Here is a 13,215-nt window from a genome sequence, read left to right as displayed (position 1 = left end):
ACCCTGTACTAACCCTATCCTTGTATCTGTATATATATATAGGGAAAGTTAGTATAGTTGGGTGGGCTGATATTGCACGAGTGATTAGGAAACATGGGTGGAAAATAGGTAATTGGGAATTGTATATTGTTATTATTATTGTGTACTGTGTTAGTGGGATAAATAGTAGTATATTAACTGTAGACTTTTGTGTAATAAATACCTTTTATTAGCACACGGTTTTGTCTCAGTTGGTATATAGTATAAGGCACAGATAACATTAGTGGATATTAATTATTAATAATCAAGTTTGATGTTAATAGTTAATATCGGACCTCAATAGAGGAGTAGGAGAGTTCCCCCATTAATTACTGATATTTTTGGAGGGAAACCTCGTCCTTTAACAATTTCCCACATTCTGAACAGGAAAATGGCTTTTCTCCTGTGTGAGTTCTCTGATGGTTGATAAGAGTTGATTTCACTGTAAAACATTTCCCACATTCTGAACAGGAAAATGGATTCTCCTCTGTGTGAGTTCTCTGATGTTTATAAAGATATGATTTGTGTCCAAAACATTTTCCACAATCTGAGCATGAAAAAGGCTTCTCCTCTGTGTGAGTTCTCTGATGTTTGATAAGATTTGATTTCTTTGCAAAAGATTTCCCACATTCTGAACATGAAAATGGCTTCTCCCCTGTGTGAGTTCTCTGGTGCTTAACAAGATCCGATTTCTGGTTAAAACATTTCCCACATTCTGGACATGAAAAAGGCTTCTCCCCTGTGTGAGTTCTCTGATGTTTGATAAGATTTGATTTCTCTGTAAAACATTTCCCACATTCTTGACAGGAAAATGGCTTTTCTCCTGTGTGAGTTCTCTGATGGTTGATAAGAGTTGATTTCACTGTAAAACATTTCCCACATTCTGAACAGGAAAATGGCTTCTCCTCTGTGTGAGTTCTCTGATGTTTATAAAGATATGATTTGTGTCCAAAACATTTTCCACAATCTGAGCATGAAAAAGGCTTCTCCTCTGTGTGAGTTCTCTGATGTTTGATAAGATTTGATTTCTTTGCAAAAGATTTCCCACATTCTGAACATGAAAATGGCTTCTCCCCTGTGTGAGTTCTATGATGTCTGATAAGATTTGATTTCTCTGTAAAACATTTCCCACATTCTGAACAGGAAAATGGCTTTTCTCCTGTGTGAGTTCTCTGATGGTTGATAAGAGTTGATTTCACTGTAAAACATTTCCCACATTCTGAACAGGAAAATGGCTTCTCCTCTGTGTGGGTTCTCTGGTGCTTAAGAAAACTAGATTTATGGTTAAAACATTTTCCACATTCTGAACATGGAAAAGGCTTCTCACCTGTGTGAGTTCTCTGATGTATATTAAGATATGATTTCTGGTTAAAACATTTCCCACATTCTGAACAGGAAAATTGCTTCTCCCCTGTGTGAGTTCTCTGATGTGTGATAAGAGTTGATTTCTCTGTAAAACATTTCCCACATTCTGAACATGAAAATGGCTTTTCCCCTGTGTGAGTTATCTGGTGCCTAACAAGATCTAATTTCTGATTAAAACATTTCCCACACTTGGCACAAGAAAATCTATTCTCTGCTGTGTGAATTTTTTGAGGTTTAAGAAAAGACTTTTTGGGAGGAAAACTATTTCTATATTCTGAACGTGAAAATGGCTTCTTTGCATTAGAAGCATTTTGCTTTTTAATGCTTATTTTGTGACTTTGATTTTCCTTAGTAGTCAGTAATGAATCAGAAGACAGGACCTGTTTCAAAGGATCAGATGACAGATCTTTGCTGTGAAGGGATGATGGTAAATCTGGAGAAATGTCATTCATTTCAATTGTATCCTGTTGGATCTGAAAATAATCTGATTTGAAAATTGAAGATATCAGCTGTCCCTCTGATCTCCTGGTACAGACATCTGCCAAGAAGAAAACCAATTATTATTTTTTAATAAAAATTCCTTGAATTTTATATTTTTGAACATTTCTACTTAAACTGTCCATAAAAAAGGCAAGTTATATATATAAAAAAAAAAATCACTTATTCACCAGGACAATGACTGTCTAATAGAAAACCTCATAGGATGGAGCAGTAGAGCGTGGTGTTCAACTGTTTTTTCATTCTGCCTCCAAATATGGAATAAAAAGCCACCAAACAATGTTATGTAGCCGAAAATAATACCAATAAAAACTTCTACTCCTCTCACAAAAAACAAGTCCCCACTCAGGTCCATCATTTGTCAATGTAATAACAGAGGTTTCCACATTACTAGTGGCTCAAAGGCTCTTGAAAAGCAACATGGCTTCCATAAACCAATCCAGCAATATCTGCTCTCCCAAAGTCAGATCGCCCCCTCGCTTATGAGCCTTACAGTAGTTTATGTGCCTAAATCACATTTAGCATCTATGTATTTGGCATTACTATAATGAGAAGAACCCACTTAATTTATGGTGTGTGTCTCCTGGAGCACAATCTGGGCACTATGTGTTGGGTAATAAAATAGCATATTTGCAATTTTCACTCTCCAACATCCACTGCGTGCTAATTTCTGGAGAGTGACTGTGGAGTTAAAATAGTCACTACTCCTATAGATTAATTCACTGAGGGTTATAATTTCCAAAATGGGGATTTCTACTGTTCTGGTTTTCTGCCATTTTGTCATATTAGGGCTTCTGCAAAAGGTGTGTCCCATCTCCTCTGGGACATCTACTTCTCCTCGTGCTTCGACTTATGTGACGTTTGCTTTTGTCACCAGGAGCCGCCTTATTCATCCTGCAGGCAGCGCTAGTGATGGAGGAGACGTCCGAACCAGAAGCTCTGGACGGCGCAGGTTCTGTCCAGCCACTAAGATTAGGGTTGCTTGGACCAGTAGTACCATCCAGTCTGGCAGTATGGGTGTGTGTGTTATCCAGCTGGAGTAATCTGCTCCCTGCTTCAGCCAACTGGAAAGCACCACACCCTACTAAAGCCGGAAGCATATTGCCGGAAGCAGCCAGGTACAGCCTTGTTCTCCTCTGGTTCAGTCCTCTGTGCTCAGCTCCCGGCTTGTGTATTTGTTTTCTGTTGTGACCTCGGCCCGTTTACTGACTACTCTTGTGTCTTCTGATTTTGTATTTTCTCTGCTCTCCTGTTCTGACCTGGCTACCTGACTATTCTTCTTCCCATCTCACTCCACAGAACAGCAGGTAACACCGTGGCCCAAGTCTAGGGATCTTTGTGTAAGTCCAGATCCATGTAGAGAGGTTAAAGGGTGATGAGGAAAGTAATTTGTGAAATATGTAAACGGGGTAGATAAGGCAAGCCTGTTCGTGGTGGCCATCTTTTGAGCTTCCAGGTGACCATGAACAGCGCCTCCAATACATTGTGTCTGCAAACTATTCCAGCAAAATCTGCATTCCTAATAGCTAAATGGCGCTCCTTCCCTTCTTAACCTGCCATGTGCAGTAGTGTACAACCGTATATAGGGTATTGTCAAATTCAAAAGAAGTTGGAAAATAATTTGTAAGGTCCATTTGTTTCTTATTATCCTTTGTGAAAAATTTCAAAGTTATCACCACATAAAGTGACACATGTCAGATTTGAAAAATGGGGCCTGATCATCTGCACATTCTACGCACGCTGTCATTTAGCTTTGTAGTTTACAGACCTGGGCAGGTAACGGTCAGCATCATCTAATCCCAGGGGGTAGGTGGATCCTCCAGGTTGTAAGTGTTATAGAAAAGGGCTTTCCCAATTTCCCAAAGTAATCTGAACATTTTCGGACGGAGGAGATTGTTGTGGTCTAGCGGCAAAATGGTGACCACAAGATTGTGATACGGCCGGACTACACCACCGATAAAGCAGCCACAGCCGGTGACTGAGAAGAATCTGTGACTTCTCTGCATTTAGTGGTCACTACTCACCTGGGTAGTCATATGTAGGAATCTCCTCTTTACACCGCTCATCACCCCTCACATATGTCTCTGTGGTATTAATATGGGTCAGACCTTCACCCTGAAACAAATATTATAAAAGTCACAGACAGATGGAGAAGTCCCATCTATGATCAGCTCTAATCCTGTCATCTCCACCGTTCTCATTACACAAATATAAAACATAATAATGGTGGATAAAACAAGACTGAATACAAAACCGTCACAGCCGTCTACACATCATAGGGGAGATCTCATGACACCTTCTCTCCATCTACCTGATGATCCTGAGGAACATTGGGATCTTCTTGTTTACAGTCCTGTGGAAGAAGAGGACGGAGACATCTCTCTGGTGTTGTCCTCTTACTGGATAGATCTGGAGGAAACACATACAGGGACTGAATTTATTCTTTACATACAGATAATTATAGGCCATGTGTATTTAGTCCTGTCTATTACCTGGTGATGTGAGGGGCTGGGGAACCTCCATCATGACGCCCTTGTACAGATCTTTGTGTCCTTCTAAATACTCCCACTCTTCCATGGAGAAATAGACAGCGACATCCTGACACCTTATACGAACCTGACATATACAATGATACCGTCATCCCCCCGATCCCTTCATAGCGTTACTGTAAAATGTCCCAGCATTCCCAGCAGTGTCACCTCTCCAGTCAGCAGCTCAATCATCTTGTAGGTGAGTTCTAAGATATTCTGGTCATTGATGTCCTCATGTATCAGGGGGTGAGATGGAGGCCCTGTGATTGGGCTCAGGGATCTTCCCCATCCCTCAGACACAGGGTTCTGACAGCGCTCACTAGAGGTTTTCTTCACTACTGTGTAATCCTGGTTATGGAGAGACACATTAATAAATCTCATTACAGACATTTCCAGAGTCCTCACCTCTCCAGTTCTGTCCATCTGTTATTCCCATAGATAAGAATGATGTAATGTGACGTCATCAGAATCTCTCACCTCTCCAGTAAGCCGGAAGAGGATCTCTAGGGTGAGGTGTAATATCCTCTCCACCATCTTGTCTCTGTCCATAGCCACCTTTGATGGGTAAATCAGAAAAATTTTCTTATATCGAAGATCGTCACTGAGAGGATCCGAAGAGAGACCTGAAGGAGAAAAAGATAAGTTGATGGCACATCATAATACATCTATTGGAGATAATGAGGGAAAACATATAAGGAGATTTATTATTTTACAGTATTTCGTTTTTTTCTTTATATCTAGTAATAAAACCGTTATATTTTAGGACACAGACAACAAGCAGTTTCTTCCTTGGAGTCTGCAGCTGAATACGTTTCTCATAGACTCACTGTCAGGGAAATTTTGTGAAAATATTAACAATTTCTCCCAAACCCCTCTTAAACAGTGTATAATATTTTGTCAAACCCCATTAATGTGGATACAACATCATAGTATAGAGCAAGTATATATACAAATTGAAGAGAGGTGACACCTACTAGACTGCTGGATGGTATTCAAAGGTAGGAATTCAAAAGTGTGGAGATATGGTGACTCTGGTTGCTTGGGTCTGCAGAAAGGAGCAGAGAGTGGCAGACTCAAAGTTAACAGCTGAGAGGGACTGTGGAGGCAGAGATAGACCAAATAGAGCTCGACGTAGCATACCTGTGACCCCTAGTTCCTGGTTATAAGTTGGTACTGCACGTAGTGGCTTAGAGGAACGCGGTGTCCACCGCTAGTTCCTGGTGCTGTGAGAGTTGTCAGGGGCAGGATGGTATCGGCTGACCAATCGCCGCCAATCCCGCAGTGCTGTGTAGTGTGAACTCCGGAAGTGCATGTGTGACGTCACCGGAAGTGACGCACTGCTCCCAGGAAGCTGTGCATTCTGCAGGCTGGTGTAAATGCGTTCCAGTGAGCCGGAAGTTTGAGTGCCAGGGAGAGAGAATGTGCGTTCCACCAGTATAGAGCATAAGACCCAATGGGCATGAGCCAGAGCCTTTGTTGGAGTGGACAAGGATCTAGGAGAGGGGACAAGAGTGTGCCAGAGAGGAATAATCTGCAATAAAGGAGACAATATATGAGTAGGATATGGAGATCAAAACATGTATATTATTGACCTATTCAATTTGAAGACCACATATCCAAACGTAAAATACATTTCAACATAGGGTCACATAAGATCCCTGGGTGACAAGTTTCTCTGTACCAATTGTTCAATGAGAACCAAACTCCAAACATAAAAAAAAATTATATAAAAAGCCAGCAGGTCATAGTCCCTATTAAGGCCTTTCGGCTCTAAGGACTGTAATTCATGAATTCAATAGGCTTCTCTACGTTTGAGAAGGCTCACTCTGTCGCTCCCCCGACGTGGTGTCAAAACTTGTTCCAATACCTGGTATTTGAATTGAGAAATACTATGTCCTGCCATGATAAACTGTTGGGGAATGGGTAACATTAGGTTTTTGCACAGAATTGTGGACTTGTGCTTTGAAATCCTATCCCTTATGGGCTGTGCCGCCTCCCCCACACAGATTCGGCCGAATGGACATTTAATAAGATATACCACATATGAACTGTCACATGTAAAGTACCCTTTGATGTTGTATATTTTTTCAGTTTGTGGGTGATGAACAATGCTACCCCTGAGGACATTGTTGCATTGACGACATTGGAGACATGGGAATGTGCCCATTTTGGGATTCTGCAAAAACCATAGTCTCTAATATTGGTTCTTAAAACACGGTAGGAAGGGTTGTTGGAACGCAGGGATCGTGGGATAGCCGGTTTGTAAGATGTTCCTGTGTTTCCTAATGGTTTTATTTAAGATGTAGGCGAAGGGGTGGAACGTGTGAACGAAGGGAATTCTGTCCTTAGTGTTTGGAAGATCAGTTCTGGAATTCGACGCCTGGGGATTCAAGAAGCTAGGTGGATAGCCTCGTTCAGTGAATTTGGTCGACATTTCTTGTAACCTCTGATTGCGGATAGTTTCACTGGACACTATCCGTTTGACCCTCTGAAATCGTAATGTAGGTATAGATTTCTTCATCGACCTTGGATGATTGCTAGAAAAGTGTAATAGGTCATTGCGATCGGTGGGCTTGGAATAGAGATCAGTTGTTAGGTGGCCCTTTGTATCCTTGATCACCATGGTATCAAGGAAACTAACATGGCTTGAATCATATGTCATGGTGAAGCGTCTTTAAACCAAAGACGTTTAATGTTGTGGGATTGATTGCATTAGATAAATGTCTTCTAATACATTTTTTTAGCGACTCTGAAGTGCATCCCACATATTGTAGTTTACTCTCTATACATTCTATTAAATGCACTGCTCAAAAAAATAAAGGGAACACTCAAATAACACATCCTAGATCTGAATGAATGAAATATTCTCAATGAATACTTTGTTCTGTACAAAGTTGAATGTGCTGACTACAAAATCACACAAAAATTATCAAAGGAAATCAAATTTATTAACCAATGGAGGCCTGGATTTGGAGTCACCCCCAAAATTAAAAGTGGAAAAACACACTACAGGCTGATCCAACTTTGATGTAATGTCCTTAAAACAAGTCAAAATGAGGCTCAGTATTATGTGTGGCCTCCACGTGCCTGTATGACCTCCCTACAACGCCTGGGAATTCTCCTGATGAGGTTCCGCAAACTCCTGGACAGTCTGTGTTGTAACGTGACGTTGGTGGATGGAGCAAGACATGACCCAGCTTTCGTCCTTCTCCATCACAGCAACACCCCTTTAAAAACATATAAAAACTCGATACTGAGACTCTTGATCACGTCTGCTAGAGCATGTATTCCCTCACTATGGAAAAGTAACACTATCCCGACAATCTCACTATGGTTCTCCAAAATAAAAGAGATTAGGTTAATGGAGGAGCTCACCTACACGATCAATAACTCCCATGATAAATTTTATAAAACATGGCTCTACTGGAGTTTAAATCTTCCGCTGATTACCTGGCCCTCATAGGGGAAAGTTAAGTCTATACTTCAGGAGCCTCTCTGACCTTACCCTAACCCTCTTACCCATACATCCCTTCCCCCACTTCCCTTTGTCTTTGTGTATATTTGTGTTTTGGGCTTTAACTACTCATTTTTTCTTTTATAACCCTTATTTGTTAATCAACATGAATATGTAATGACTTAATGTTTAAGTCAGAGTCACCACGCTGGTATATCCTAAAACACATTGAACCAATGTTCTACCAGCGACTCTACTTTGGATTGTGTTTACTTATTTAATTTTCAAATGTTTTGGAAATACTGGTTATTGTTATGGTTATGTGGTCATGTTTGACCTACTACTTGTTACACAACTAGTACCCGGTGTTTGTATTTGTATTTCCTTTTCAACACTTAATAAAGATAAATTTATAAAGAATAATCAAGTCACATTGAGTTTGATATTTGTTTCTTGAAAACAAACTCGGTGAAAGTTTTCCGCCAAGTGTAGAAGCCTTTTTGGATACAAAACTCAAACAAAATATGCAAACGAATTTACAAAGTCTGGAGGATGGATCTCAGACATCAAAAAAACTAAGTTTGAAAGAAATATCAAAGACTACGAGTCAAATTCAATTTACACATGGAAATGAAACAAACCAAGAGCTACTGTTCTGAAATACAGGTCACACAATAAATTCAAAGGAAATAGAGGAGAGCGGAGGTCAGCTTCACAAATCCTAATGTGTCCATGGGTTCCTCTAATTATAATTCTCTGAGGACTAATCTGATGCATCAGTGGGATCAACTAAAGACAGATGGAACAAAAATAAATTCTCAAGTATTCCCCACAATTCAGCACAAAACAACAGGCCGGAAGAAAGCTCAGATGTGCCCGGAAGCATGCGTTCCACGCCGGATCGCATAATGGTTTTGGATTGCATACCACCAACATAGAAAAGTCCTATCTCTGAGATGAGCGTCATTGGAGACTAAAAACAAGTATTGCACATCCTCCCATCATGCAATAGGCATGTAGATCTACTTTATCACTACAGAAAATATGGGATGATGGCCCACAGTATATTCGTAAATGATCAAATTTGTCCCCTATTGCATAATTAGAGATACACAAGGAACACCACACTTGTTAGTTACTAAATAGTATATGTAGGATATAACTGATAAGTAATAATTCTGATATAGAAGCTCAGATATCTCGATGAAGTACAACAATATGTGAACCTCATTCACAGGGAACTGAGTAGCAATGAATAGAGTATACAATCCAAAAATGTAATACAGAATGGGTCTGTATTCACACAAAACAAGCATAGGAAATTAGCTCATTCAGTCCCTTAGGGGCTCGTGAATCCAGTCTGGAAATCCACTCATTTTCCTTTTTGGAGGATACATCTATTGTGATCACCTCCTATCACATTGGGTTTAACCACCTCAATGATGAAAAAGGAGATGTCTCTGGTTTCACCTCGATGTACACTATTCATATGTCTCGCTAATCGGGTGTCCTGACCATGGCATATATCACCCTAATGCCCCCCACCCTCCTCCTAGACTCCCTCTTGGTCTTGCCTACATAATCTGTCCAAACACAAAAAAGAAAACAAGAACCGGCAACTTTGTACGGGGATGACAATTGATCCAGGAATAGTGTACCGCTGTCTAGTCCGCATGTTGCTTTTAAAGTGATACAATAAAGGAGCACGTTTTAGGGACCGGTGAGTGCTATCCTTTCTTCTTATTTGCTTACATGTTACCTACATAATCTAGGGGGCAGGTGCATGTGGCCATATATACAAGTCCTGAGGTTTTACAGTTGGAATAACCCCTCTGAAAAAAGTTTTTACTCGTGGAGGAACTCGAGAAAGATTTACATGGTCTCATCCAATTACATGTACAACATTCTCCACATCTAAAGAAACTGCAGATTCTTCCAAGCCCCCTTGGGTGCAGTTTTTTTGTAGAAACTATGCACTAAATGGTCCCTAATTGACCAACCCTTTCTGAAAGTTATTGTGGGAGTAGATCACACAGCACCTTCCGAGCCGGGTCGGCCACAAGTATATCCCAGGTCACTCTGATTGTCATAAGTTTTTCTTACTCGTGCTATCCCATCTTTTTCTTGGTCTCTTGGTTAGGTATGGAGGAGTGTCTGTCTCTCCCATTTTTCTGCAAACGATGATGTGGAATCCAAAATGTACCATGAGTACCCTATAATCCCTTAATCTGATGTTCAGGTCTATTGCCTGTATATTAAAATCTGAGACATTATGGCAGTACCTTCTCAACCATAAAAATTGACCCTTGGGTATTCCTCTTTTTATTGGGATGGGGTGGTGGCTATCCCACTTCAATAGTTTATTAGTGATTGTAGGTTTATGGTAGATGAGTGTCCCTAGGGTCTCATCCCGTTCTTTCTTGATTAGTACATCCAGGAAAGGCAACTGGTAATAATTAAACTCTGATATAAATCTCAGGCTCACTCTATTGATATTGAGTTCCCTGATAAATTCAAGAGATTGTTCACTCGTCTCTGACCAGATCATTAAAATGTAGTCAATATATTTGTATCATACCCCAATATATGGATGTCATCACTTATCATCATCCCCGAATATTGTGGATTCCTCCCACCAGCCCAGGAATAGTTTAGCATACGAGGGGGCACAGAGGCTTCCCATCGCAGTACCCCTGAGCTGGTGGAAGTACTTCCTGTCAAAAATAAATAAGTTATGTGTAAGAGTGAATTTTAGAAGATCCTCCATGAAGTCATTATGTCTGCTACACTCTATTGATCTCGATTTCAAGAAATGTCTTACTCCTCTGATACCATCCTCATGTGGTATATTACTGTACAAAGCCTCAATATCTAGTAAGGCCTGCTCCCCTACATGCATGTATACATGCTCGAGGGTCTACATGTAGGGGAGCAGGTAAAGGGAAAACCAACTCCAGAGGGATTATTCCAACTGCAGGACCTCAGGACTTATTCCAACTACAGGACCTCAGGTGGTACTGTGGGGGCATCATACATACTACATAAGGGGCATAATGGGGGCATTACACTGTGTGGGGGGCATCATACATCCTGTATAAGGGGCATAATGGGGGCATTACACTGTGTGGGGGCATCATACATACTGCATAAGGGGCATAATGGGGGCATTACACTGTGTGGGGGCATCATACATACTGCATAAGGGGCATAATGGGGGCATTACACTGTGTGGCCAGTAAAGGGGTCCTGTACTATGAGAACAATAAGTTTCCTCCCTTCCTGTCTCCATAGTTGGGTTGTATGTATCTATTACAGGAAACAGAACAACAACCTTATGATTCTTATAAGAGTCTCCGTGCTGAAGGGGTTAATGCCCCCTGCGCCCAGTAATGGGGGTCTCCACATACCTCCACCTGCAGAGCCGCCACCACACATATGGCTGCTCAGTGCGCACAGGAGCTGTGATGAGGTCACAGGAGGGGAGGAGTCAGGGGTCACATGATCAGGGGCCTCAGTGGATGCAGGACTCTGCTGTGCTGGTTGTCATGGTGCTGGATGAGCTGAAGTTTATGTGTGGGGTCAGGAGGGGTTTACAGTGTGGATGTAGCAGAGCCGTGTGTGTATGAGGTGTACGGAGCAGAGCCGCGTGTGTACGAGGTGTACGGAGCGGAGCCGCGTGTGTACGAGGTGTACGAAGCGGAGCCGTGTGTGTACAAGGTGTACGGAGCGGAGCCGCGTGTGTACGAGGTGTACGGAGCAGAGCCGCGTGTGTACGAGGTGTACGGAGCGGAGCCGCGTGTGTATGAGGTGTACGGAGCAGAGCCGCGTGTGTACGAGGTGTACGGAGCAGAGCCGTGTGTGTACGAGGTGTACGGAGCGGAGCCGCACGTGTACGAGGTGTACGGAGCGGAGCCGCACGTGTACGGAGCAGAGCCGCACGTGTACGAGGTGTACGGAGCAGAGCCGCGCGTGTACGAGGTGTACGGAACAGAGCCGCGTGTGTACGAGGTGTACGGAACGGAGCCGCGTGTGTACGAGGTGTACGGAGCGGAGCCGCGCGTGTACGAGGTGTACGGAGCGGAGCCGCGTGTGTACGAGGTGTACGGAGCGGAGCCGCAAGTGTACGAGGTGTACGGAGAGGAGCCGCACATGTACGAGGTGTACGGAGCAGAGCCGCACGTGTACGAGGTGTACGGAGCAGAGCCGCGCGTGTACGAGGTGTACGGAACGGAGCCGCGTGTGTACGAGGTGTACGGAACGGAGCCGCGTGTGTACGAGGTGTACGGAGCGGAGCCGCGCGTGTACGAGGTGTACGGAGCGGAGCCGCGTGTGTACGAGGTGTACGGAGCGAAGCCGCGTGTGTACGAGGTGTACGGAGCAGAGCCGCGTGTGTACGAGGTGTACGGAGCAGAGCCGCGTGTGTACGAGGTGTATGGAGCGGAGCCACGTGTACGAGATGTATGGTGCGGAGCCGTGTGTGTACAAGGTGTACGGAGCGGAGCCGCGTGTGTACGAGGTGTACGGAGCGGAGCCGCGTGTGTACGAGGTGTACGGAGCGGAGCCACGTGTACGAGATGTATGGAGCGGAGCCGTGTGTGTACGAGGTGTACGGAGCGGAGCCGCGTGTGTACGAGGTGTACGGAGCGGAGCCGCGTGTGTACGAGGTGTACGGAGCAGAGCCGCGTGTGTACGAGGTGTACGGAGCGGAGCCGCGTGTGTACGAGGGGTACGGAGCGGAGCCGCGTGTGTACGAGGGGTACGGAGCGGAGCCGCGCGTGTACGAGGTGTACGGAGCGGAGCCACGTGTACGAGACGTACGGAGCGGAGCCGTGTGTGTACGAGGGGTACGGAGCGGAGCCGCGCGTGTACGAGGTGTACGGAGCGGAGCCACGTGTACGAGGCGTACGGAGCGGAGCCGTGCGTGTACGAGGCGTACGGAGCGGAGCCGCGTGTGTACGAGGGTATGGTGCAGAGTCGCGTGTGTACGAGGCGTACGGAGCGGAGCCGCGTGTACGAGGCGTACAGAGCGTAGCCGCGCATGTACGAGGCGTACGGAGCGTAGCCGGGCGTGTACGAGGCGTACGGAGCGTAGCCGCGCGTGTACGAGGCGTGCGGACCGGAGCCGCGCGTGTACGAGGCGTGCGGAGCGGAGCCGCGCGTGTACGAGGCGTGCGGAGCGGAACCGCGCGTGTACGAGGCGTGTGGAACGGAGCCGAGCTTGTACAAGGCGAGCGGAGCCGGGCGTGTAAGAGGCGTGCGGAGCGGAGCCGCGCGTGTACGAGGCGTACGGAGCGTAGCCGCGCGTGTACGAGGCGTACGGAGCGTAGCCGCGCGTGTACGAGGCGTACG

General features: G+C 44.4%; 1 protein-coding gene across 1 annotated transcript; it reads right to left on the bottom strand.

The window, feature by feature from the left end:
• Positions 1-338: 338 nt before the first annotated feature.
• LOC141201587 (uncharacterized) lies at positions 339-11,342 on the bottom strand. Its single transcript, XM_073663581.1, has 9 exons — positions 11,274-11,342; positions 5,553-5,943; positions 5,387-5,457; positions 4,890-5,035; positions 4,581-4,760; positions 4,374-4,497; positions 4,193-4,290; positions 3,906-3,996; positions 339-1,921 (listed from the first exon to the last, which is right to left on the bottom strand). The coding sequence occupies exons 4-9, from the start codon at positions 4,959-4,961 to the stop codon at positions 348-350; spliced, it is 2,139 nt and encodes a 712-aa protein (XP_073519682.1). The 5' UTR covers positions 4,962-5,035; positions 5,387-5,457; positions 5,553-5,943; positions 11,274-11,342; the 3' UTR covers positions 339-347.
• Between the last annotated feature and the right edge of the window lie 1,873 nt (positions 11,343-13,215).

Source organism: Phyllobates terribilis, unplaced genomic scaffold (genome assembly GCF_046119375.1).
Source record: "Phyllobates terribilis strain yellow unplaced genomic scaffold, ASM4611937v1 Scaffold_119__1_contigs__length_5224398, whole genome shotgun sequence".
Classification (NCBI taxonomy): domain Eukaryota; kingdom Metazoa; phylum Chordata; class Amphibia; order Anura; family Dendrobatidae; genus Phyllobates; species Phyllobates terribilis.
Note: the sequence above shows the minus strand (reverse complement) of the source record. Positions and strands in the feature narration are given on the sequence as shown.